The 27,667-nt window shown below is 38.8% G+C and overlaps 1 protein-coding gene across 3 annotated transcripts in view; it reads left to right on the top strand.

Moving 5' to 3' along the window:
• Positions 1–18,778, top strand: part of camk1b (calcium/calmodulin-dependent protein kinase Ib) — a 42,562-nt gene extending 23,784 nt beyond the window's left edge. For all 3 annotated transcript variants that reach the window (XM_051948285.1, XM_051948284.1, XM_051948286.1), the window contains 10 exons: positions 5,204–5,335; positions 10,929–11,003; positions 12,190–12,328; positions 12,855–12,981; positions 13,258–13,333; positions 13,525–13,637; positions 14,732–14,810; positions 15,021–15,108; positions 15,381–15,510; positions 15,642–18,778. In XM_051948285.1, the coding sequence (XP_051804245.1) occupies positions 5,204–5,335; positions 10,929–11,003; positions 12,190–12,328; positions 12,855–12,981; positions 13,258–13,333; positions 13,525–13,637; positions 14,732–14,810; positions 15,021–15,108; positions 15,381–15,510; positions 15,642–15,739 (1,057 nt within the window). In that variant the 3' untranslated portion in view covers positions 15,740–18,778. The remainder of the gene's footprint in view (positions 1–5,203; positions 5,336–10,928; positions 11,004–12,189; positions 12,329–12,854; positions 12,982–13,257; positions 13,334–13,524; positions 13,638–14,731; positions 14,811–15,020; positions 15,109–15,380; positions 15,511–15,641) is intronic.
• Positions 18,779–27,667: the final 8,889 nt, after the last annotated feature.

The raw sequence follows: 27,667 nt of genomic DNA, 5'->3' as shown, positions 1-27,667 counted from the left end.
AGCGGAACAAGGCTTGTTGTATTAGTCTGTGTAGCAGACTTATCAAATCTTACTCCAGTTACATATAAATCTTAATAATAAACCTATCTGAAACAATTTTAATTAGAAAAATTGGTGTTTTGACAAAGATGTGACACATGTAGCAGTTTGCTTGCCAACAATAGAAAAACAATAGAAAGATAGATGACTGTAATCAGAAACACATTGCAGTGTTTCTGCTGTATGTGTGCAGAGACAGCCTGCAGCATCTTCTGGGGACCACCTAGACAAATATAATTTTTAAACAAGACAACAATTATCAAATCTCTCAGGCTAGCTGTAGTTACATTCTGTTCTGTTGATCTGCTTATTCTTAGACTAACAGATGAGAACAGGAGATTGTAACGGGAGCATCAGGGTGTCAGTTGTGTCTTTCAACTATATTCTGCAATTCAGCATACTGCCTTCAAGCTTTTCTTTAAAAAAAAAAAAGTATAAAAAATGGAGTGCTCTTATGTGTTTGACTTATCTACTGACCACCGGCATATTACATGCACACACCACCCAGGTACAACAAAACCCTTCTCTCCTGGCTGATGACAAAATTCCTAGAGGAAACACTGCATTAGAGTTCTCAGATTTCCCTTAATGTTTGTGTGAACCACTGTTTGACACTTCCCCAGAGCCCTTTTGCTCTGTCAGTGGATGCATGGAGAATGTCAACTAAATCCTCCAGATGCTGCATTGGAATTTGCAGCTCTGACAGCCTCCTCCACACAGCTGGATTCCTGCCAAAGTTAATGGCCTTTCTGTGGCAGTTTTGCTTTCTTGTTGAGATGTGACCACAAGATTTCATTCCCAGGATAATTGTTACTTTGATCAGAAAAATGGGTTCAGTGTTATCTTAGTTAGGTTGATAGCACCAGAGATATGGATGTAGTTCACTCAGCATAAAGAGTGTTATGGAACAAGAGATTAGATGTGTTTTTGATGTTTACGTTCTGTTTATTCAGCTATATCTGTCATTCTTTGCATGGACTAAAATTTTCTGATTGGGAATAATGTACAAAACTCCAATTGAATTAAATTTGTAGAAATGTATGCATGACTTAACCAAACTCACCTCAGTTGTTTTCTTAGGAACCCAATGTACTTCAATTTCATGTTCACTGAACAACTTCATACTGACTTGGCTTGCATGTTGAGACATGCATTAAAAACAGCCATGCGCCTGGGATATTATCATATTTTCTGAAAATCCAGCTCCAAGTTTATCAGCCATCAGGAGCAAGTAAGACAACTTCAGCAGCTTTCAGGTCACAGTAATGCTGGTTGGCAAAATGTCACTAGAAGTTGTCACTACTGTAGCTGGTGTTTGAATTTTTTATTGTCAAAAACGATAATTCTTTGAAGCAACATTTCTATTAAAATAGCTGCAAACTGAGGGCTTGAATACAGAGTTTGTTGTACTGACAAAGGATCAGTATAACTCTTAAAGCAAAACAACTAAGCTGAAGCTTAGGCCACTAAAGGATCCATAAAATACAGACATACCAGTATTCTGCACTATTTTATCAATTTTAGATGTATCAGGGAGGACAAACAGAAAGAGACACAGCAAGCTACAGGCGATAGACTGCGACATCAAGTCAGACAACTTTACCTCACTGTGCAGTGTTGTGGAAACATTCACACCTTACTAATGTAGCTCAGCTGTTCTGCTTCGGGCCTGCTGTATAGAAAAACCTGACGTAAGTGAGCCACCAGATAATAAAATCTATACATTTCTGTTATGTTAACTTATAAGAAAAATGAAAACACTGATAGTGTTTTACACATTTTCTCACAAATGAGAGGTTCTACTTTGTTATGGATTGTCAAGTTTAAGTTTAAATATTGTCTGCAGGAAGGTCTTTTCATTTACACAGAAGAGAGCATTGTTGAACAAGACCTTGTCTGTAGGTCACGTAGCTTCCTTTTCTGGTAACTCTGGTATGGAACTGTGAACTGCGTTTCCTTCTTTGTAAATGATAATGTATCTATAGCCCTGCTGACTGGGTGGTTGTGGTTCCCTTCTACCCACACATGTAGCTATCTGTAGCCACAGAGATAGTGATGCAAGAGGAATGCATGACTTTATTTTTGAGCTGGGCAGGTATTACGGTTTTAAAGTTTCCTTAAACCTCACAGCCAACGATTTTAAGAAGAGACTACATGTGCTAGTGGTGATACTGCTAGCATTTATTGGCACCCTGCAGACCAATATAGTAATCAAATAATAGAATGTTCTATTGTACAAAAACAAAACAAAACAAAAAAAAGTTTATTTATTGTGAGGTGATGTGAAGTGACTGACGGTTGGTAGCAAGACAGCAGCGGAAGTATGAGTAAGGTGTGATATGCAAACTTCCCTGTAAAAATGTAACCACAATCATCCAAAAGTGTTTGTCTCTTCAGCTGAAATGGAACAGAAGAGTGTTTTTCAATTGTTTATGCCTTTATTGACTTTCATGCTATCCTAAATAGAAACAGAGTCTTTAGTTCATGTGACAAAGTAGATTTGTATCAAATAGGTGATGTAACAATACTTATATCAGTGCAGTGCAACACATTTCTGTCTTGAGCCTTTACTGTGACAAAAATAAATAAATGGAACACGTTTTGTTCAGTCAGGAAGATGCAAATTCAAGGGACTTGGACAAATGTTGAACTTCTGTGGATTCAAATATATATTCAAAATAAGAGTCTGACTACATTTGATTGTAGGAATCATTTTTATTGTTTGGTAATGAGTACAGTTATCTGATCATTTGTTGTAATGGCATGACTTTTACGTACCATATTTGTGTTTTGCAAATTGGAGTTGTCACTTAATAAAATGTTTATCCTATTTGGAACTTAGTTTAAGACATTGTATTCTAGCCACGCTTGTAATCCATGAATTTGAAAACACTGCGAGGCTGTTTTCATATCATACTACAGCTGGGATTTTTCTGAAATCCCCAAATTATCCGACTTGGCACTTTTATAACCTGGAAAATCAAATAAATACCTTGCATCAGGCATATCAGAGAATTTTTAACCTTCACATGACCAACTCAGAAACCACAGAACAGCCTAGAGTTTTCCCGGAACATGAACACTTGCAAGTTGTAAGCATGAGGATCTTTCCCGTTTCTGCAGTCCATCCTGTATAACATGGAGGTCTTATAGTGGGGATACACAGATGTTTTGCATTGGGCTATGGTTATATATACACTTAAATCATCCTTCACTCTCTATCTGCTGTCAGCCTCGAGACGGTCTATATCCACAGTGTATGTGAAACTGTAAGGAGATCCCAGTGTGTTTAAAAACCCTTCTGTCTAGTTTCAGAAGTAGCATTTAAAATATTGCTAAATGTACAGAAGCGCGTCATCAATCTACTGCATTAAAAGCAGAATATAATGTTGATTTATGCCACACAGAAACAGAATCAACACAATTTTCAGCCATTCATTTTGTTTTTGCCGTTGTTTTTCTTTTAAAAGCATCACGTCATTTCAGTTTTGAACACTTATGTACAGGTTCAACTTACAGACACTATGTGACCTACTCTTCCACGAACTTTCATACCTTTTTTATCCCCCACCTCCACGAAGTGAAAAAGGGTGATAGGTTTGGCCTCCGTCCGTCCGTCCGTCCGTCCGTCCGTCCGTCCGTCCGTCCGTCTGTCCGTGCGTCCGTCCGACATGAAGGGGACAGCTTTTCTCTGAAACTATTGCAGCTAGGATTACGAAATTTAGTGTGTAGCTTCACACCATGGACACCTTGATCAAGTTCGAAAATGAGACCTGTGCGATAATACTTAACACAGTTATGGCCCTTGATCACTCTTTTGGATATAGACTCATAGACATCACATGTGGCGGGGGATATTGATGACCATGTCGTCTTGTTTACAGATGACTTCCGTTGTACAACTTTACTGCCATCATTATCAAAAGACTTCAAAAGTATGATGTTCACACTGAAACTTTAGACATTAAGAAGGTTACTACAGCTTAGCTGGAAACCTCTAACACAGCCAAGAAATAACAAGACGACATGGTCATCAATATCCCCCGCCACGTGATGTCTATGAGTCTATATCCAAAATAGTGATCAAGGGCCATAACTCTGTTAAATATTATCACACAGGTCTCATTTTCGAACTTTATCAAGGCGTCCATGGTGTGAAGCTACACACTAAATTTCGTAATCCTAGCTGTAATAGTTTCCGAGAAAAGCTGTCCCCTTCATCTCGGACGGACGGAAGCACGGACGGACGGACGGAGGCCAAACCTATATCCCCCTTTTCCACTTCGTGGAGGCGAGGGGATAATAATAATATCTTGCTCCATCCCAACTTTAAACATCCTTTCCTATGTTGTACTACTAATAGCACTAGGTTGAAACTTACATTTGTGGGTGATGATTTTATGTTGTAATTATGCAGCTTTGGATCTGAGTCAGAAATCCTGGTCAAAATGCCAGAGTTCATATTAAAAGTCTGCCTCTGCTGGTAAATGGGTCATGGGAAAATGCTATAATTATTTTGCTTTTACTTTGACTTATCTTGCTGTACTTGTTTTGATTTGACTTGGGAGGGAAACGGAGAGAGAGAAAGAGAAAGAAATGTGATGTTCTTTATTGTAGAAGGAAAAGATGCAGAAGCTGTGCATATAACAGCATTGCACAGCGCTACAGTGCAACATTACTAGATGCTACTATTTTACAAATATGCTAAAAACGGAATCACACATGGACTTAGTTGTATATCAGCTTTACTCACCTTAATATTAACTGTTGTACTCTACACTTTTGCCATCCAGTTGATTAGTGGGCATTACATGAGTCAGTTTTAATTTAAAAATATTTTTGGCCAGTATCAGCACTTGGCACTAAATATAGACCTCAGAGTTTGATATTGGTGCTTCCAAATCTTCCCACCAGGTTGTAGGCTCTCCAAAGCTTGACTCAGCAATCCAAAGACTTCATGAAGAGGCTGGTGGTAAAAATAACCACAATCTGGCTTCAGCAGGCTAAAATTTCTACCAGCACTTAGATAATAGCAGCCAAGTTATTGCAAAAGTTAGGCCAGTTTACTATAGAAGTTGGAGTTTCCTTTTTTTCCTCTACAATGTCAATGATGCATGTGAGGCACTGATGATCTGACCGACTGACCTGTGCGTTTGTGTTTCAGGGGAGCTTTCTCAGAGGTGGTTTTGGCCGAGGAGAAGAGGACCCAGAAACTGGTGGCTATCAAGTGTATCCCCAAGAAGGCATTAGAGGGCAAAGAAAACAGCATTGAAAATGAGATAGCAGTCCTGCACAAGTAGGTGGAAGTTTATAAATTTCTTTATTAAACAACATAGATCTATATATAGTAATATATTAACTAAACTTGTAATTTAAGCTTGCCATAAGCATACAGACCTTTTGCCTTCATCTGAAATACTAGCTACAAGGGTTAAGATGGTAAATTTTTCATCACTGTATCTCCATTACTGCACCATGTAAGTTGTATCACATTACTAGACATCATATACTGTAAATCATATGTGACAGACTGTAGTAAAATGATATAGTTTCAGACATTTCATATACATCATTTTGAGCTTTGCATAACTCATGCACTCCAGGAATTAAATACAAACTGTATATCTAAAAGAAGATTTTAAATTTCACTTATTTTTTACTTATTTTGCATTCCAACAACAAATACTTAGATGTTTTTTTTAGTGAGAAAACCAGTTTATCCAAATTAGTACAAAAAAAACTTCCCTCTTGATTTTTAGCAACCCAATGGTTTTGTTTTTACGTGCCCAAGCAGAGAACAATAAGGAGAATGGAATTTCATATGTGGTGCTCAAATGACATTTTCAAAATTCAGCAGCATCTTCTGTTTCCTGAAACATGTGTCATCTGGAAGACTGTTGACAAACTGTGGATTAACTGGACCAGCAGCTTTCTTTTTGACTTTTCCTTTGCTGTGAGCATCATTTCTATGAACAGGTAGTAATAGTCGGTTTGTAGTCGTTTACGTGAACTGATGTAATCTCATGTTTTAACATAAACATTAACATGAACAAGTAGAAACATAATGCCATTTTATTTAGCATAATCCACTTTAGTTCAACATTAGTTCTTAAAGACCAAAGTGCTGCGTCAGTTGTTTATTTAATTTAAAAATACAATTAATACACTTTGATTCTTCGTTCTAGACTTATATTGTCTCCAAAAACCATAATATGTGCCATAGAGTCATATCCCCAGAGGCATATACTCCTACAAAAATTCCTGCACATGATTCCCCTTCACCCACCTCGTCCACAAGTTTTCTTTGTACCTGAACAAGGCACGTAGTGTTTCATTATATTAAGACAAAAGCGGTGGCAGTAATACTCTGTAATTGTGGAGCGCTTCAAACGCACCTTTCTTTAGATGTAGGGAATTACAGACCACAGTGAAAATGGCTGATCTACATTGGGTCCCAAGTTATTTTTAGAGCTCTTGTTGCCTGGGTTACAGGAGACACACAACTCGTGCCAATATACAGCGATGATCCCTCCTGAGGTGAGGACGCTGGAATGACAGTGGTGGGGGGTAGTTAGCGGTTCGGTCGCAATTTAGACAAATGAAGTAAACTGATGTAAACTTGGCTCGGGAATCGGGGCTAGCTCTGTCTGAAGTTTGTATAGACAATGGTTTCATTAGTCATTTTAACACACCATCCACAACTCCCCCTCAGTACACAGAGCAGGGATGGGGTCTGAGTGTTGAGGATTTTAAAGGTATAGTATACATTTATCCAAAGCTGCTGTGATCAATAGTTATTCAGTGGAGCAGATGACTGGGTGATGTGGGAAGAATATTGTTTTTAGTGCAGAAACTAGCATCTTTCAGATCACTTTTGTGGTTTATTTCTTCCTTTTCCGTCCTATTACTAATAAAAACTACAATCTAGTGATCGTAGCTGAGCATTTAGCTTGTAAAGGGTCAGACAGTTCCCTGAAGATTTGGTGGAGACCAAACGGCAGCCAAGAGGAGACTGAATAATTTACTTTAAACTTTTTTTAAACTAACAAAAAAATTCTAATGTTGTCCCATGCCTGCTGGATATGAAAATAAATCCACACAAACAAATTTATAAGGAGATACGTCAACGTTGGTAGTCAGCTTGTTCTGCTGCTCCAAAGTGGCCTAAAATCTATTAATTCTGCTCAAAATGTGTCAGCTCAAGCAACTTTGTTTAGTTTGTCGGTCATGAAACATCCAGACTAAAATGATATAATCCAGCTGTTTGAGTACAATAATCAAACCAGAGCTAAAGTTGTGACAACACAAAGCCGATCATGTGGACAAAGGCTGAAAGACAAATATCATCACCGTACTGCTTCCATGAATTAAACTTAGTCTCACAGCCAACTTTTTTGTCTCTTCTCATAAATAATTGAGGTAAACCTGCTGTCTTGTTTTTGACTGCAGGACACAGCTGTCACCTGGAAATGTGTGTCTTCTATAAACACTCCAGCACTACGTTATGTGATTCAGTCCATCTCTGTTTCCACCTCTTGTGAGGCCAGAGCCAAACCTGTCACACTGACTTTTCTTTAGCAGCTCTACTTATGTCTGTGAATTGAGATTTATTGGTGTTTACTTGGTGTTTCCAACCTGCACTTGTAATATTGTTTATTTGATTCATATGAAAAAGGTCAGTTTATTATCACTCAAGTGTCTAATGGCCAAGCGAGTGTGCAAAGAAATAGGATCCTTGTGTAATTAACTCTTTCTTGTTTTGGTTTTCTGTTTTCTCTTTTTAATTACTGTAAAGTAGCTGCCCAGCATACTGGTGGTTTAATGAACCAGTGTGTTATAATCACACTGGTTAGCTAGCTGTTCCTCCTCTTCCCATTTTATCCAGACCAAACATTTACTCAAACACAGACATTTGCACATGCAGTGACTAATCACACTCTCCCGGTCATTTGTAGTTGTGCCAATTACAGCAATTTATGTGAAGTTTCTTTTTGATACTAATCTTAGAAGACTCATTACAGTATGTCTTTGAGCTAGAAATGCCATGTGGACATCTTGCGTAATGTTGGACTCTAGATACAGTGTATATCGGACCGTAAGATTATATCTGACACCTTTGCTACATAGTGCGTGCATGAGATGAGGCATGCAGCGAGTCATGTGATTTTATATTCTGCTCCATGTCAAACAGGGGACAGGAGGACAAAGGAGACTTTCTAGAGAAACAAGTCGTGGGATCGTGCAAATAAATTATTCTGAAAATGTTTAAAAAAAATACTATAAAATGTATGATCCTGTTCATGCACATGAATCCAAGTAATTGTTTTACAGCCACTACCTAACTAGAAATTTATATACACCATAATATGGAAGGACGCGTGCCTTAAACAAAAGCATCTCCCCTGACCTGGGAGAGGCATCTTCTGATTATAGTACAAGACAGTACTGTATATCATTGCTGATTACAGTACTGTTTCTCTTTGGAAACAGTTCACAGAAACTACAAGACACTTTAGAAAACACTTCTCCCACCACAGGAACTTTAAGATCCTTCAGATTCATTCATCCATAGCTGGCCCACTCAGTGCTCTGGAGGAAGAAAAACAAAAACATTTTTTCACAGTTGTAAGAAAACAGGATGAAATATAAATAAGGCAAATGTGTTAACAGTTTAAACAAGTGTAATTCCAGAGGAAACTGAGGTGGCTTTAATTCAACACACAGAGATTTAGCAAAAATTCTTATCCAAAAGGTTTCTTCAATAAATCAATAAAATGTGTCAGAAACTTGACAGATTGTGGATTTAAGAATCTGCTAGTTTCACAAGATGTCAAATATTGTCATTGGTTGCTGCACAGTAGTCAACTCTGTTCTTTAATTTGCTGACTTCTATGATCTGATGCCCTGTGAGGTCCACAGGTGCTGACAGGAATCAGCAAATGACTAAAAAGACATGTCAGTTCTCTGACAATCACCATGACTAGCATCCACCACTGGTTCATCACCCACCAAACACACCTGCACAGGAATTCAGGTTACATGTGAGGTTCTGGACCTTGTGTAATTGAGTGACCACATTTGAACCCGTATGAGTTCACCCTGTAGTTTTAATCCACCACTCATCCCTCACTGGGTCCATCTCTTCTTCCACATGGAGCTAAGCTGGTGAATGAAGGTGTCCGTGCATCGTTACAATCTGGATAAGAATGATTGCTGTAATCCAGCATGAGCTCAGGCTGACTCATACACAAGTTACCTCACAGTACATCTCAGACACATGGCTTTGTGTTGTCTTTGTCTTCCAGCCTTCAGCTCAGTAACCTTCAAACCACACAGTCAGACCAGATACTGCTGTAGGTGTGAAATTTTCAGTTAAAGGTTCTCTGCAGTGTTTGTATGAGTGGGTTCCTATTTGTTTGTGGTGTTTATTCACATCTTGTCCTTGGATAGCTGCTATTCCTGCAACCCACAGGGGCATCAACATGCCATCAGAGACGGGCAGTAAAGAAAACTAATGATGATACTGAGTATTAGGGCTCAATAGAGATGTTTTTTTCTATTGTTGATCATTACTAATCGAGGAGACAGACATCTGCTATCTGGAATCAATATTCATTTGCAGTAAAAATGAGAGTCTTGTTGTCAAAATTTAGAACGACATAAACTCCCAACATAAAACCCAGTTGAAATGCTTTGGATTCTTAATGTTTTGTATCCATTTAATTAAACGAGAACTTTTCAACATTTACCCTTCAGTGTTGAAACCTGTTAGTCACGATGTCGATCCATTCAGGTAGAGGTGTGGGCAGGACACTGCTCAAGATGACTACACATAGAGAGAGGCGGCTGCATGAAAGCCACAGAAGTGAAGCACTTTTGAATTAAGTCATTTTAAGCACAATTGGTATACAAATAAATTAATGAGCAATACAGATAGCTGGAAGAATACAGAAACCAATAATCAGTCAAACCAGTAACGGTATAAACAGAACGTTTGTCTGTTTCCAGCAAAACCTCACAGAGCACTTTTGTACTAAGTTTGTCGTATTTCTCACATCACAGGAACACAATAATGACACATGTACTCATCCAGGGCTGGATGTTAGCAGTTTTTGATACCAATGCTGAGCGGCTTGCCTCACAGATAGAAGGTCATGGTTTCAAATGGGGCCTTCCTATGGAAAGTTTTTGTGCTCTCCCTGTGCATGCATTGGTTTCATCACTCAGTCTTACATGATAAGTTAATTGGCGAGGCTAAATTGACATGTGTGAGTGTCTGCAAGAGTGTACTCTGCCTCTCGCCCTCAGCTGGGATAGGCTCCAGCCCTCTGTGATCCTCAACAGGATAAGCTGGTAGCAAATGATGGACAGATGCTACTAATGCTGATATGTCACCTACATTATGCTATGATAGTAAAATCTACTTTAGTATACTTCCTTTTTTTGTATAAACCAATAAATTATCATTCAGTATTGATATACATGATAGATCAAAACGCCAATGTTTACAGGATGTGTATGAGACAGATGTTAAACAGAATACGGGTGTGGTAACAGTGTACACTGGTTAGACAGAGAAGAACAATACCAGTCTTGATCTGGTGAGTCATTTTCTCACCTCTGTCACCGCACTCACGGGTCTCAGACAGCAGCAGAACACAGAGTTCAGCCAATTAAGGAGCTGCATGCCAGCACACAGTGGAGTGTCCCATCCCTGCCTATAGGATTTCAAACCCCAATTAAGACATTCTCTGTTATCTCATGACACAACTGCAGGTTACCTCACAAGTATTGATGTCTAAGCAGAAATATCTTGAAGTATTAAACAAAGGAGACCAGAATTAACAACTTACCTTCTTGCCTTCTTTCTCTTTTCTCCCTCCTCACAGGATCAAACACACCAACATTGTGTCCTTGGAAGACATATTTGAGAGTAAATCACACCTCTACCTTGTCATGCAACTGTGAGTATGCACATATGTACAAGACTGTGTGATTCCTGTCTGTGTGTTGCCAGACTGCCTACTTGTGCTATCTCCCACACATTGCTTGTCACTTGCTATTAATTGCACTCTGTAACACACTCACACGTGCATAAACACATGCACACACACACAAAAAAACACTGTACTGTGTTTACTCGTGAACAACAGTGGGGAGTTTGCCCTCACACCAGCAGCCTGTCAGCGTCCCACCCACCCCAGCTACCAAAATGTCAGAGACAGAACCAACCATGGGAAAGACCGGGATCAGGAGCAACACTGACTAAGCTGCTCGGCACAATATGAATGATTTATGCATTAATCACAGTTAAATCAAAGAAATGAAAGGCAGCAGCGGAGAGGGAGGGTGCCCATTTATCATTCAATATTAGTTGCATTATGTGGCAACACATTTCTGCTGCCTCATAATAAAATTTGTGTGACCTTTAAATGCGCAGTGTTGCACATGATTCATAGTTGCTTGCTCTCTAATGGATGATGCCTAATTTTGATTTTAACGACGTCAAACAAACGCTGCAAAGAGATGTCGAAATGTTTGAAGGAATAGGAATGCATCATGAAGGAACTATAAGTGTGTTAAGAAGCTGGCAAGAAGGACTTTGTTGCCTACTTAGCTTTCCTTTGTAGAAAAAGCTAAAGACCAGACCCCCATGCTTCTGACATATTTTGCTTCTATATTTTATTTCTTTCATTACCTCTGCATGTGTTGTCCTGTCTTTACTTTTCTTGTCTTTGTATTGAGGTATGTTAGAATACTAAGTATGTATTTGGTATGTGTGTTGATAATATTGGACACTCAAACACCCGTCTTCATGTTCTTGTGTGTTCTGTTAGTAGAATAAAGGCTCCACCTAGTGGTTAATGTTGAAACTAAATGTGGCTTCCTCCGGGCATATCACACATAAACACTTTCAAGTTTTTCGCATTTTAAAGTAAGACATTCAGCTGCCGCAGATGACAGGACATTAGAAATATTTTAACTAATTAATATGTTTCTTTGTTCAAGTTATTAGGGATTATGGTTAGTAATAAATCATTTTTTAATTTCCCTGCTGCACATTTGATGATACTTTCAGACTTCATCTTATTACTCCTCTGTTGCCCCTTTATTCCCTTTAATTCCATATCTTGGAATCTCTTTGTCCAGAGTGTCTGGCGGGGAACTCTTCGATCGTATCATTGAGAAAGGCTTCTACACAGAGAAAGATGCCAGTAAACTCATTCAACAGATTCTGGATGCTGTCAAATACCTCCACGACATGGGCATCGTGCACCGCGACCTCAAGGTCAGTCAGAAACGTTTGTCTTTATGTGACAAATGATAATGAATTTGAGTCTCTTCTGTTGTTGGTTACATCATGGAAGACAATGTTATCTTTTTATCTGTGGATTCGTTTTTTGAGGATTTATTTTCTGTGTTTCTGTACTTTAGTAAATTAGTAATTTACATGTTTTTGTGGATGAATATGTGGAATCTAGAAGAATCTTTATCTCAAGCAGTAAATGCCAGAAAACTGCTTCATTCTCTCCATGCAACAGCTCGTGTAACCAAGATATTGTCAGAACTTCAAAATGTCTTGTGTTTGCCCAAACTTAAGACATGTCTGTTCCTTTCTAGCATTACTTTGCTGAGAGTAAACAAAAGCAGGCTTAAGTGTTGTCCATGTAATCCCATGTTTACAAGCACATGACTTTTATGGAGATTAGTTATTAGTGTCTTTATGAGGTGATGGTGCACAGGGAAAAGTTTGCATGCTCTTGTGTGACAGTCCTTTATTTACATCCCTGCTTATTATTTTGTCCAACTCTCAGCCAGAGAACCTGCTGTACTACAGCATGGAGGAAGACTCCAAAATCATGATCAGTGACTTCGGTCTGTCTAAAATTGAAGGTTCTGGCAGCGTGATGTCGACAGCCTGTGGAACACCTGGATATGTTGGTAAAGGACTCAGACACTGTCTTAAATTAGGAAGTCTGCTTCTAATTAGCCAGTTTTACATGATAGGGAACATATGCTGCGTTAGCATAATGACAATGGAGAGCATAAAACACCACTTTGATCACAATTTTTACACGACAGTTTAATGAGTAAAAGGCTGCGAAAAAATATGTACAAAAGTCATAAAAAGAGGCACAGAAACATGTGTTCAGCATAATGAAGTTTCAGTCCATTTTTTGTATAACCTGTTGTATCACCTTGTATTTTCTCTTTAAGCCCCTGAAGTTTTGGCTCAGAAGCCCTACAGTAAAGCAGTGGACTGCTGGTCTATTGGTGTCATCGCCTATATTCTGTGAGTACACTTTTAATAACATAACATATTTCTTTCTAAGAAATTGTGCATGGATGCAATATTTTATTAGTCAAGTAAACTTTTGTGTTGATACGGATCAATCGCAATGCATCGTGATTTGCAAACCTAATGGGATACTTCTCGTAAGTTCAAGCATGTCTGTTAAGAACCTGTCCTCTCCTCTGTTTCAGCTTGTGTGGTTACCCTCCCTTCTATGACGAGAATGATGCCAAACTGTTTGAACAGATCCTGAAAGCAGAATATGAGTTTGATTCTCCTTACTGGGATGATATCTCTGATTCAGGTACAGAACAAATCAGCCTATTTTCCGCCAGTCCTGCCATGGAAGGCAGGAGGTAAACCGTTCATAAAGAGTTCTTTGAAACCCTCATTTTTTGAGCTGCAACTCATCATTTTCATGAATTATTTCATGTTTTTCTGGGCCAGCTGGGATCCTTTCCACAATCTCATTATATTTAATTAGTTTATTTTTTTCCTCAACTTCAAACTGATGCCCAAACCTAACAAGGTCCACTAGATATATTTGATTAGTCGCCAGGAACTGTCATCTTCCTAAATTACTGATACTTCACACACAGAAAGGAGGTCAGAAGTTGCATTGCTGTTGCTCTGTGATGTCATTCTTTCAGTCGCAGCCCAACGCTTGTGATCAAAGGTTGTGAGGGAGGAACACAGACTCCAGAGAGCACATGTTTGGGAAAAATTTCAAAATGCTTTCATGAAAATATCTCTGGGAATGAGTATTGAATATTACATTGCACAAATGTCCTATAAAATAAAGGAAATCTCATTTTCATAGGGTATTTGAAGCAATGTGCTGATCTCGTGTTTGTCACAGTTACACAATATTGAATTCTTCAGACAGAAAAGCTCTTTAAACATCAACATTTAACATTTTCTAAAAACACTTTAATACAAAAGTCATCTTTAAAGACCTAAGAACGGATCAGGGCTTAGCATCCACTGACACATCTCACGTTTAGCAAGTATCAACTACAAGACCATCTCTGTCCTTTTTAGACGGAGTAGTTATTCGCTTTTTTCAAGCTAGGAAACATTTTATTCGATCTTTATGGTTCACCTGGCATCCGTTGAACCCACAACGCAAAGCAATGATTCCATGCTGAATTTTTTCCAGTCTTGGTTCTTGCCCTTAACTCAGATCTCTCCAACTTTTCAAACAAATCCTACATTGATAAACCAGGGACTTTTGTGGAACATTTAATACCTCAACATTTGGATTGGACACTGAACTGTTGTTGAATAAATTAGCTGGATAAAGCTTCTGATAAATACTGTAATGACATAGAATGCACCAATTGCACCATATTTTGTGAAAATGATTTATACAAACACTTTCAATCTTTTTCATTACAGCTAAGGACTTCATAGTGCATCTGATGGAGAAAGACCCAAACATACGCTACACCTGTGAGCAGGCTCTGCAGCACCCCTGGTAGGACTCCAGTAATCCTCTATCATGACTGGAAAGAGTTCTGTTGCAAAGATACCCTGATACGTCAGCTCAAGTGACTCACTTCAAGCTTCTAGATTTAAATTTTCAATTTTTTCAAGCTGATCGTGATTGACACTATGATTGTGCAATAATGATTTATATCCATTGCAAACACACACACTCACAGATGCTTTCTGTTTCCTCTGTCAGGATTGCTGGGGATACTGCACTGGACAAGAACATTCATGAGTCTGTCAGTGCACAGATCAAGAAGAATTTTGCAAAGAGCAAATGGAAGGTAAGTTAGACTCCCAGTTTGTCTTGGATGCACTTGGATAAAACAGGGTGCATGAGGTCTGGTCTTGATCTGAACCGTCAGGAATAACTCCTTTGCAGTATTTTGCTTTCATAATTTTCAAGCATCATGAGCATTAAAGATTTAGTTCGGGTATAAATCTAAATTAAATTCTGCGGTCCAGACCCTAGTTGGTGCCAATAGGGCAGCTAGTCAGGTATGTGACATTTTCCTGTTCTTGAAAGTCCTCTGTATTTGTGACTTTTCCTTTGCAGCAAGCGTTCAACGCCACAGCAGTGGTTCGTCACATGAGGCGTCTCCAGCTGGGAACAGGTCAGGAAGGACCAAACCCCACCTTGCCAAGTCCGTGCCGAACTCATCTGCTGATGCCAGAAGAAGATGCAGGTGCCTCAGAGTCATTAGTTTTTCTCACACGCATAGTTATGACGATTATAGACACAAGAAGACATGTCATTTAACTGCCTTTAATGCCAAAGTACTGATAGTATTGCCGTCTCTCTCTCTCTCTCACTTAGAGGCTTGTTGTGAGGGAGGATGTTCCCCGAACGTCGACGGCGGAGCAGACCCTCTGTCCAACTGCACCTACCGCTGCCACCCAACCAGCAGGGTGTGATCCTAACCTGCTCCACTTACCTATCTAATCAACCCCAAGTCACTCTCTAATTTTAACCCCCTCGGTGGAACCAGAGGCACCGTCTCCCCCCTTATCTGGTTAGGAATACAGCGTCATTCCAACCTCTCGCCTGCAGGGGGAGCAGGCCTGTCCAGCCGGAGAAGGAGATACAATGGGTTGAAAAGGTGGAGGAGGGAGACTTGATGATGATGATGCACCAGAGCAGATCATTTTTGGGATGAGTTAAAACGGGGGGAAGAGGATACTACTGAAGGAGTGGAAGACAACTTCCTCCACCAGCGTGTCTGTGGGATTGTTTTTGCCGAAGCAGGACAGAGCTTGTTGGACACTGTTTTTATTACTGAGTTGTTGATTCAGCCTGTCTCTTTGTTTGTTTTATTGTTTTGTACATTTTTGTGTTGTCTTTTTAGCCTCCTAATGTTAGACTTTGGAGTGTAAATCCAGCAATGATATCTGCATGATCAGGAGATAATTTCCCAATGCATGTTTTGTTATCTTTAAAATATAACCTGCTGCAGAAACGCAGTTCAGTGATGGAGTGTCAGAGCGATGGAGCAAATTAAGTCAAACCTTGTAATATTACAGCTCTGCATTCAGTCTTGAAGTCATGCTTTTAGACAATCAGCAACAGAATAGTTTATGCAATGAAAACTCCATTTATCTACTATGTAGCCTTTGTTGTGGCGATACAGTGTTTCCATGCTGAGGTTAGGCTTCATGAGAGAAAAAGGCTTCTCTTGTCTCTTTTTTTCCAACCCTAAACCTCTTCAACCACTCGAGCACAGGGATTTATCTTTGTCTAAGGTGCCTTTAGAATATACAGTATGATGGGTTTATTGTTGATGGGTAGCATCTGAAAAATGTTGTCTCTTTCTGCAGAGTTGTTGCAACACAAAATCTTTAATATTTTGTATGTGTCACATTATCAGCTTAAAAATTATTTTTTCCCCTCCAAATTAACTGCTTTAGACTGTAATCCCACACAATTTGTATGATTTTGTTTTTCATGAGCTCAAATTGAAGAATCTGCTTAAAAATATGCATAAAAAGTGCAATATGAAATGAAAAATTACTAATAATGTTAAAAATTGGCTGATGAGCTTGAAAATTGTATTTACAGACACTGACTTTGTGCGTTTAGCCTTTACTGAGGCTAGCTATGTAAGATTACATAGGTTGTGTGGATTCAAAAAGAAAAAAAAAATCTGCAGCCAAGTTCTTATAAGCATCTGTCATCTTGTCCTTTTTAATTGGCACATTTACTTCAAATGCAGCCTGCTAAGAAAGAACCTTGACTATAGAATGGGGAATATGCATCACACTGACTCACTTCATCTTCATCAGTACTTTTCGTGTGTGTCCATAAAGAGTGTGTGCGTCATACTTTTTTCATTCATTTAGCTCCCTTTAAAAAACCTGCATAGACAAGCACACAGCAACTGACTTTTAAAAACAATCTTAAATGTAAATGTTGGGGAGTTGTGTTCATTTATATGATTTAGATGCTCTGCGTCAGATGTAGAGGAGCTTAATGCAAATTTCTTTGATTAATCCATACTTTATTCTCCAGGGAATGTTGCAACCACTTTCAAAGGCAGTGAAAATGAAAATTTTCCACTGAGGTGACCTTCATTTGCCCTCTGATCACTTTGTTCTAGCCTGGAAATAATTCCATTTCGTATTGACACTGTTCTCGCTGAAGAGTATAGACATTACTTTATGCTTGCATGATGTGGCGTGAAAATTGTGAATCTTTTTAAAAATGTGATCATGTTAAAGGTGCAATGAAATGAGTGCCAGTTAAAGGAAAGACTTTGTCTTATTTTTTACTCTTAACTAAAAATTCCGTCATGCAAAGAAGCAAAGAGCAACAAAATAATGTAATAACATTTCAGCCGGTTAAAACAAGTTCAGTGTGTTGCTTTGAAAAGTATTTTTGAGCTTTATTCTGCAGCTTTGTTGCATAGGCGTCGTGGTGTATTTGGACTATGATGATAACGCCAAACTGTAATTTTAAAAGAGGAATCATTTTTTTTCAGATAATTTCCTTTGTGAATTGTTTGTATGTCATCAATTACTGTGACAGAGAAACACCCAGAGAAGCAGAGGACACATGACACATGGAGGCACTTGTCATCTCCAGTCTCATTAATGTTGACAGATTCAATATTACTGTTGATCTCCTGCTAATGAAAACAACTCTGCTAATTTGATCTGCTGCCACAACTGCTAATCACTGGTTGTGTCTCCTGCACTCTAATTTAGCTCCTGTTCTTTGCCTTCTAATCCATTTTATATTAAGTTGGTTTACATGAAGCTCTTTCTTCTTTCGATTCATTTAAAAAAAATAAAATCTGTATGAAAAATGGCAACACCTATTGATGTACAGTAAGAGAATGGTCAGCTGTAAGGAAATAACAAAAGCAGCCCACCTTGAATCTTTTTGCTTTGTTCAATACTAACAACTTATTGTGCACGAGCAGAAAAACTTCATTTTTTAAATTTCATTGTAATGAAACATGCGGTGCTGACATGCATACCCATGTGCCATTAGCTGACCACTCTCTTATTTGCTTTGGAAATAAGAATAATGTTATGTAAATTATTCAGGAGGAAAATGTCACACTGACCTCACCTAGACGCTTTCATAATTTGCCACAGCGTCAGCATTTAATATGAATATTTATAAAGCACCTTTGTTTCGTTCATAGATTTTACACAGCCTCAGTCTAAAAGAAAGAAAGAGATAATTTGCGTTGATGTTTCTCCCGATCGCTCATGAACCGCTTGTAGAGAATGATGGTGTGTGGTAAAGTTTGTTGTACAAATGAGCATTTGTACCATACATTTGTTGCCTTTTAATAAATACTGTTTTGGGCTACAGTACTGACTGTATGCACAGATGCAATGCATCGTGGGTTGTGGAAAAGTGACTATTGCTTAGTGTGGAAGCCAGTGATTTGTGCTTGGAACACATTTGTAAGTGAAACATACATTAAAATCCCTGTCTATGCATTATTGGATTGTCCGAGCTCATTTGTACAGGGAAAAAAGGCGTAGTGTACACTTTTATTTCACACCTAATCATTTAACAATCTTGTTAGTGGGGGTAAAAAAAAAAAAACATATGAAGCAGTACATTACTGTACTCGAGCAGGAATTAGTGCAGCCAACATAAATAGGGTATAACGCTTAAATTTTATGTCTTAACTCCTGATATCTTTTCAAAATGATTTATTATTTTACATGTAACAAATATAGGACCTTAAAAAGTTTGCAGTATCAACACATTTCATACCATTATCAAATTAAAATTAAAAAATAAATTAGCCTACACTTTAATACATATAATACAAGGCTGCCAACTTGTGACCAGACGTTAGAGTGAGATTTGGTTTGTGTGTGATGCTAACAGGGGGTCTGGGGGTGCTCCCCCAGAAAATTTTGAAAATTATTGATCTTATTTCCTGCATTCTGGTGTAATATAAGAGCGTTTTGCCTGTTAAAATCTTATCATAGAGATAACATTAAGGGATAATAATAAAAAAATGAGTTAAAACAAAATAAAAAAAACAAAACAAAACTGCAAGCGCAGGCAGTATTGAAAATGGTTCTTCATATCAAATATGGATGAAAGTTCTGTGGCTGGATGTGCACAACACATTTCAGTATTTTCCATAAATATCTGCATAATTGAAATAACTCCAGCAACCACTTTGTAACATTTGTCTTGGAGGATTCTAATCCGCACACTCAACAGCTTCAAGTTGACCACATCAGGCAATTAAACAATAAAAAGTGCTTAAGCAAAAACAAAACATATCTTCATAACTTAAATGATCCATTCACTGAACAGAATTACAATCAGACACTAAACTCTCTATTAGTTGTCAAAACAATTCATGTGACTCTAAAAACTCAACAGCTTTACAAACTCTAAGACTAAACTCTCCACAAGGATCCAAAATAAGTTGGACTTCTACATGAGAGCTTTAATTATTCTTCATCTACTTCCTGAAAATTTTGGTCAATAAAAAAGACAAAAACTAATATTTTCAGCTGAACTAAAGACAGACTTTGTGATTTTTCTGCTTACATGTTGTGTTGTTGTAAACTTATTCTTTCAAATAAATAGCCGCCTAACCCCCAGGAAACCAGCGTTTGTCCTGTTTTTGTGTCATAATGTTTTTTGAGCAACACACCATACTATGACTTTTTTACAATGAAGGTTCTACTATGGAACCAGTTTGACATGTTCAGGCATTCTTTGTGTGAAAACTCAGAGATTTCAGGTATCAGAAGGTGGTTTTCAACTTTCTTGGTTCACTTTCTGCTTCAACTTTAAACTAAATTTCCTTCAGTAACCCAGCCCTCTGGACTTCCAGTAAGCTGTGTTCCTATTGGCTGTCCAGGTGGCTGCTTGGTGTCATCAGGAACACCTGGGTTAGACTTTAGAAGATCAAATTAAACAGAAGAGACAAAACGATCAAAAAGAGCAAAAACAGATAAAGGTCTTAAAGTGTTTTCTAGTCTGAAATGAAAACATCAAGTTGCTTCTTCAAACATTTCCTCTTTCTATATTCTTGGTTTGCTTGTGGACAGATTTACTAAAAGCTCATTTCAGAAAACTTTAGGGTCATGGGGGAGTGGAGCCTATCCCAGCTGACAGTTTCTTGCTCAAAAAATGTATGGCTGAATTGCTAGAATATTACTAGTTGCCCTATGTGTATTGCAAACTAGCTTTACAGCGTTTGAGCAGAGTTGTAGGTGAGCTGGTGTGCTCAGGCTGCACTGAGTGGTGAGAGGTGGGTGGATTCTGACTCACTGGATGTAGACTGTGGGTATAAACCTGCCATTGTCCTCTCTGCTATCTGTTTGTTAATTTTCTGAAAATCTCCTTTAAGGGAAACAACAACCTCAAGACTAGTAAAAAACCATGCATTGAAAATGTCAGGTCAGGTCTGGATCCATAAACCAGCCTTGCTAGTTTTTTTGTTTGTTTTTTTGTTCGTTTCAGCACAAAGTTTAACGCAAAAATTCTATTGAAACAATTCCACGTGACTAGTTTGAGGGGGGGCTGCACAGTGTTGTAGTGGTTAGCACTTTCGCCTTGTAGCAAGAAGATCCCCGGTTCAAATCCCAGGGTGGGCCTGGGATCTTTCTGCATGGAGTTTGCATGTTCTCCCTGTGCATGCGTGGGTTTTCTCCGGGCACTCCAGCTTCCTCCCACAGTCCAAAAATATGCTGAGGTTAATTGGTTACTCTAAATTGCCCGTAGGTGTGAATGTGAGTGTGATTGTTTGTCTAGATATGTAGCCCTGTGACAGACTGGTGACCTTTTCCAGGGTGTCCCCTGCCTTCACCCGAGTCAGCTGGGATAGGCTCCAGCACCCCCCGTGACCCTAGTGAGGATAAAGCTGTCTATAGGGAATGGATGGATGGATGGATGGATAGTTTGAGGGGACACATTTGCTGCATCCTGGGCTTAGCTCCACCCATGTTTTCTCTATTGTAGAAGGAAACTGAGGTGCAGTCAGACCAGCTATTTTGAGACAGGAGGGATTATTTCCATGTAACAAACTTTGATACACAGAGGGGTTAGGGGTTGAATCAACTGCTGGAGAGGGATTTTAGCTCAGCATGCAGTTACAAAAGATAAGTCAAAAATGAATCATGCAATAGTTTTTAAACCTTGTTCTCATTCTTTGTCATAAAACTGCTCATCTGAGAAGCTAGAACAATACAATGGGAGTGATACTTTTCTCAATGGTGCAATTTTGCAACAGTTGGTCCTCGTGAAATAGTTATGCGGCTTGAGAGGTTTGTCATGAATGTTGATTTCATAGTCTGGTACATGAGGCCTCTCTCATCCTCTCCAAGGAATGCTGGGTAATTGAGGCTTGTGGTTTGGCTGCCGGAACGTTTTGCTGGAGGAGAGCAGAGAGCCAGAGAAAGTCTGGTGGTCGACCTCATTCAGGAGACAGTAGACAGTAAAAATTATGTGGTCAAACCAGGAACAAGGGACTGATTCAAAATAATGGGGGAGAAATTGCATGGATCACAAGGTAGAAAGTGTTGAAAGATGCTGGCCGTGTTTAGATATGAAAGAGTGGAGAAAATAAAGCGAAACATGGCCAGGAGTGAAACTTGGCACTGTGTAGAGCAGTACAACCAAAGGAAGGATGGTACGAGATGACAGTAAGCCGGCATTTTCATTTCTCTGCAAAACAAAAGCAGCAGCTCGCTGATGAAGATCGTCCTTAATCCACATCCTCCTCACAGCATGTGCTGTTGCCCATGCTTGCATGGAATGTGAAACAGACTTGATACAGTGACGAGCCAAAAGTGAACAATGCAAGTATGACAGACTCATCAGTTGCAAGCTGACTTCTCTGAGCAGTGGCAGTAGCATAATTCAAACCTTTAACAAGCAGTCTAAGCAAACTGCTGATGTGAAGGTCTGCAAAGATTTATGAAGTGGCCGGTGTCATGTGTACAAAATACAAAATCCCTAGCAAAGCGGCTGTGAATGCCTGATGCAAACAGTGCAACAAATGTATCTTAAAATTTACTAGCTGCTTTAACAGTCCAGTGTGTAAGATTTGAGGAGACCTAGTTGCAGAGATTGAATATGATATTCAGAATTATGCATTCATTTGTGTGCAATCAGCTGAGAGGTGGGTAAGGCAAGGGATATTCAGTCAGTTGTAATCTGCGACATCACCGCTAAATGGCACTAAATCCAAAGCACTGCACATTTAAGTCTTTCGTTGGATGAAGGCTTAACAGTTTGTTATATTTCACATCTTTATTATCAATATAGTGGGTGTGGCTACCATGATTCTCCAGAAAAGACGTGAAGTTAAATGTAGCTGCCCTGCTAGCAGCACAGAAGTCCTTAAAGGTAAAAATGAATTTTCAACATGCTAAATTGCTCAACATGACATTAACACTGTGTTAACATCAGGACGTTACCATTATACTGTACTGTAAGCTATAGGTGATGTTCATAACTTCTATGAATTTTTCCTCATTTCTGCTGCATTTCCACATACCTCTGTGCAAGTTAACCAGAACTGTATAGATTCCTAGTGTAGCCTCTATGATATATGATTTGCTTGTAAAACTTATTCAGTTTTGTTTTAGTTTTTTGGTTTGTTTTATGGTTTGTTGTTTGCCTCAAGTACATTGACAATTTGTAACTTTTGCAATATTCTTTTTGCAATAGATCGAACTGTGTGCCATAACACTGACACAATGAAGTAGCTAACAAACTGGCTAACATGCTAATCAGCTGTTCAACTATGCTGACAGTCGAAATGTATGAATGTAGAATTTAAAACAAACAAGTTTAGCTAGTTCATTACATGCTAGTTGTGTAATGCATGAAATAGTGCCTTATAGAACTTTTTTCCTAAATATTTCACAAAACTAGCTTCACCACTGATAAGTCAACCTCCTCACTTACTTACCATGTATCATTGATAGTGTTCTCCTGGCAGTAATGCTCCATGTCCATCATCCATAAAACTGGTTAAACTAGCATCCATCCAGCCATAAAGAAATGCAATTCCTTGAGTTCAACACATGGGGCTGTAACCGGTATATCATACAAGGACACCAAACAAAGCTGTATTGAAATGAGGCGTTAGATTTCCTCACAGACTATAAACATAAAATGAAATGTTCTGGTAGAGATGGTCCTCGACAACAATTGGCAGATTGTCTTGAGCTATGAAAGTACAAAGCATAACTTCAGTCCATACTGGAATTTGTCACGGCATTGTGTTTTTTATGCACAAACAGCACCGTCTGTGGCTGATTATGTTTCCAATGTTTCATTAATCTGGTGCAGTATTAATTTGAAATGTTCCTTTGTATTCTACACGCCATATATTGCTGATGTCTGACACAGAGACTGTGCAGTGTGTTTATTCTTTTTTTTTTTTACCCAACAATAATACAGGTGAACGTTGGTTTTTAAATATTTATTAATAAAATGTTTATATGTAGTAGAGTGACGTTTATAGATTCTGCAGATATTTTAAATTAATTTTTCCATAGGATGAGGCAGGTGGGCGTCTGAAGGGGTTGTAGTGTTGTTGTAGGATTTCCATTTGACCCATTTGGTTCAGCATGTTGTCATTTTAACATTACCTGAGTATCACTACCACACAGCTTATGTAAATCTCACTAGTTTTGCAGGAATTTAGTCATAAACTAAACTAATTAACCAATTTTAATTATCCTGATTTCACCACTATCCATCCAATAGCCGTTTCATGAGGACACAATAGGAAAAGTCTTAAGATTACCAGAGTAAGTATGGTTCATTGCTGGATTTTTGTACAAAATCACCTGGCGATCCATTCACAGCCAAACCAGTGTTAGTTTCTACAGGTTTCTGCCCAACAGAGCTGCCCACCGGTCTACAAACATTAATTTGTCACTCCCATCCAAGGTGACCTGCTGCCTCTGGCATAAAGTTACACGGTAATTATAAAGATAACTGATAAGATATAGTAGGTTATTGTAAATGACACACAAGCTTCAACTGTGTGACTTTATACAGCATTTTGAGGCGAAAAAGCACCTCGCAAATCAAATATCTCTTTTAAAACCTTCGCTCTTCAAGGTTACCTGTTTCACCTCACTGTAAGTGTTGAGTTCAGGATTGAAATGAACGGTGTTGCGTGCACGGAAAAAAAGAGCGAGTACATGTCTGTCAGCAGGAATCTATTGTGTTAATATCTGCCAGTGTTCTCAGGAGGTTTATGTGCCCATTACGTCCATGCTGTCCATCAACACGTGTGCTGTCATAGGTATGGAAAGTTTTTACCAACTCTTCAAGCTTTTCACTCTTTCTACACTTTTTCCAGGTGAAAAAATTATTTAAATAAATATCAGGTGAATCTGTTCTTCTATGAGACCATTTGGAAAAGAAAACAGGGAAACTATTCCATATATTTTGAAAAATTCTCAAAAAAAAATAAATGTGAAATATTTCAAATATTTCAAGTGTGTTTTATAAGCCTAGTGACAGAAATACAGCCACTATCTGTATGATGTTTACTTGCAATATTTTTCCTATTGAAAGAAATGCTTCACTTGCTGTGTGTGCTGCTTGCAAATAGCTAAACACAGTGCGTCAACAAAAACACGTCATTTTATGTGAAATATTATGTTGCATGAAACAACAGGAATTATAGAATATGAAATAAAAACGAATAAATGAGTTACACTGTCATGGGTTGTATTGCATTCCACTTTATGTGCGTGCATCTTTTAAGCATCTGCAGCAAGTCAGATGTGTTCCTCCTCTGTAGCCCGTGGCTGAACCCAGCAGATCTCACCAACATATGACTACAAACAGACAAACACAACAATAAAACATAACCTCTTTGGTGGAGGTAACAGCTAATTCAATGACATGCCATGTCCACTCAGATATGCTGTTTATTTTCATGTGACACACACAGGGGGACATTCAAAACTTAATCTCATCCAGAGGTCGCTGCACAAACAGCTCAATGATGCCACATTACATGCAGCCTACAGCTAAAACTCAAAAAAGACGTTTGTGTTTTGTTAGTTAAAAAAAATAGTTTGTTGTAAAATGATTTAAATGATCCAGCTGTGACTAATTTCTTTATCCTTACTGGTAAACTGTGTCACTCTCTCTCTCTCTCTTGCACACACTTCAGGACTGGAAAGGCCTACACATAGATCAGGCGAGCAGTGGCTTGACTAACAAACAGATGTTTTCATAGCTTAAGGGTAGCTTTATGCGCAAAATACCAAATAAACACACACACTCACTCTCTCTCCCTTCAGCTAATCACTGACATCTTTTTTCCCTTGAATCTCAGTTGTGCTTTTGTTTTGGATGCAACGTCAGATAACCCCCGAGCATCTTGGACAAATATTTCTTTTGGACCAAAACACAACAAAACAGACAAAAAGCATTAATGCACAAAGATTTTCCAGTTCCATTTCTCCTCGGTCCTGTGGCCTTGCATTGTTTCAGGAGCAAAACCAGGTTGTTTGAATTTGAACAAGTAAAAGTCCCTGAGGTGATGGAGAACAGCGGAGAGCAAGAGTCTAAACCACACAGTGAGATCACCGTCCTCCTTGTGCCCTGGAGATGAGTGATGTGCAGTTTGTGAACAATTCACTCACTGTGAATGAGTCATTTTAGCAGACGTAAGTGGGAAAAGGCGATGCGAAAGGATTCCTCTACAGACCCATGGTTAATAATGCTACCTAGTAAAACCTGAATTCATATCCCAAAAACTTATACTCATGGTCTGAATCCTGGGCTTTCTTGGATCATCACACAGAAGACTGTAGCTTTTGAAGCCAAAGCACCACAGTTTATGAAAACTCGCAGACGCTCAAAGGCCTGCATGACTGTGCAAACCACAGTTGGTAATAATAAACAGGATGGAGAGGAGGATGAAAAACGAGGGATGGAGAGTATCTGGCAGAATGAGGAGAGCCACTAATTTTCCACTTTTGGGAAAATTCAGCCTACAATTAGGGTTAAACATCGCCAGAAACTTGACATTCATGCTACTTGCATTAGCAATACATCTGATACCAGCCCCGGCTCCGCTCGTGAGACGACGGCACGATGAAAAGGAAACACTCTGTCAGGAGGAAAACATGAGAGGAGCAGGATAGATGGAGAAGAAAGTCATGAAAGAGTGTTTTTTTACACACCTTTGCACATCTAGAATGGGATTTGACGGAGTTTGTGGGGACAATGGATCAAAGCAGACATCAAACAGGATACAGAGTGGAATCCTGGGTCGCCTGAGGTCACAGTGGGAGACAACGTCGCTGAGTATGCCAACAGAGAGATGTGTGAAATGTGCGTCCATGTGAATGACTTCCTAATAAACCAATTTCACTCATTCATTCACCCTGACGTTGCAGTTAAACTTTCAGGGCAGATTTTGATTTGTGTTTGTGTGCTCAAGCTCAAAACTGCCCATTTTTAATGTCTCTGCTTCCAAACCCTCTACTCAAACAGGAATGCCTGTGGAAATAAGACTGAGAACCCATTTCCCAGTCCTTTACATACTCTGTTGAATGCATGCACACGCTGCATTTGCAAACTGCAGGTCTGTGATTTTGTGCGGTTCTTTTTATAGGGAGTAATTTGTTTTCAGATATTATGTTCAGGCTTATTATGCAGGAGACGTTTGTACCAAAGTGCAAGGAGTGCTGCTGATTAAAAGAGCTGCAAATAAAATCTGCTCTAACTTGCCCAGTGACTCATGCCCTCTTCAGCTTCAAAACGTTGGTTTCTATAACAGCTTACAGCAAAGATTTTATTTCAATTATGGGTTTTGTTCCAGGAGTCAGAAAACCTCATTTAACATCCCACTGACATGTGTAATGACACTAATAACCAACAATACAGGCTAAAACACAGCCTTCCTCTGCAGTATTGTTCACTCCATATTTTGAGTGTAATATATATCTGTTTTCAGCAGCCTTAAATACAATTTCCCATAAGCCCTCAATCTTAATAGGGGTGACTAAAGAGTCTGTGAGCAAGTTGAGGAGCCGTACACACAAATAATTGTCTAGGTTTATTTAAAAAGGTAAGATTTTAAGTACACTCTACTGCAGGAGACATTATGTTGGATGTGTGGTCCTCTAAATTCTCATCTGGCCTTTATCAGATTAGTCAGGTCAATTTAACCTTTATTTTGGTTTATCAACAAATACCTACAAAATTGCCCCTCGGCTTCAGTTACTTTGACTTTAGTGCAATTTAGTGAATGTTAGTATGCTTGAACAGAACTAAGGAAAAGGGGGAAGGGTTATTTGTTTTTGCTGAAACAAAGGTTCTGTAACTTTGCGTAGAAATGGAGGTGGTGTGTTAACTTTGCCTGG

This window comes from Acanthochromis polyacanthus, chromosome 5, assembly GCF_021347895.1.
Source record: "Acanthochromis polyacanthus isolate Apoly-LR-REF ecotype Palm Island chromosome 5, KAUST_Apoly_ChrSc, whole genome shotgun sequence".
NCBI classification, from domain to species: Eukaryota; Metazoa; Chordata; class Actinopteri; family Pomacentridae; genus Acanthochromis; species Acanthochromis polyacanthus.
The sequence above is the reverse complement of the archived record's forward strand: the minus strand, read 5'-3'. Positions and strand labels throughout refer to the sequence as shown.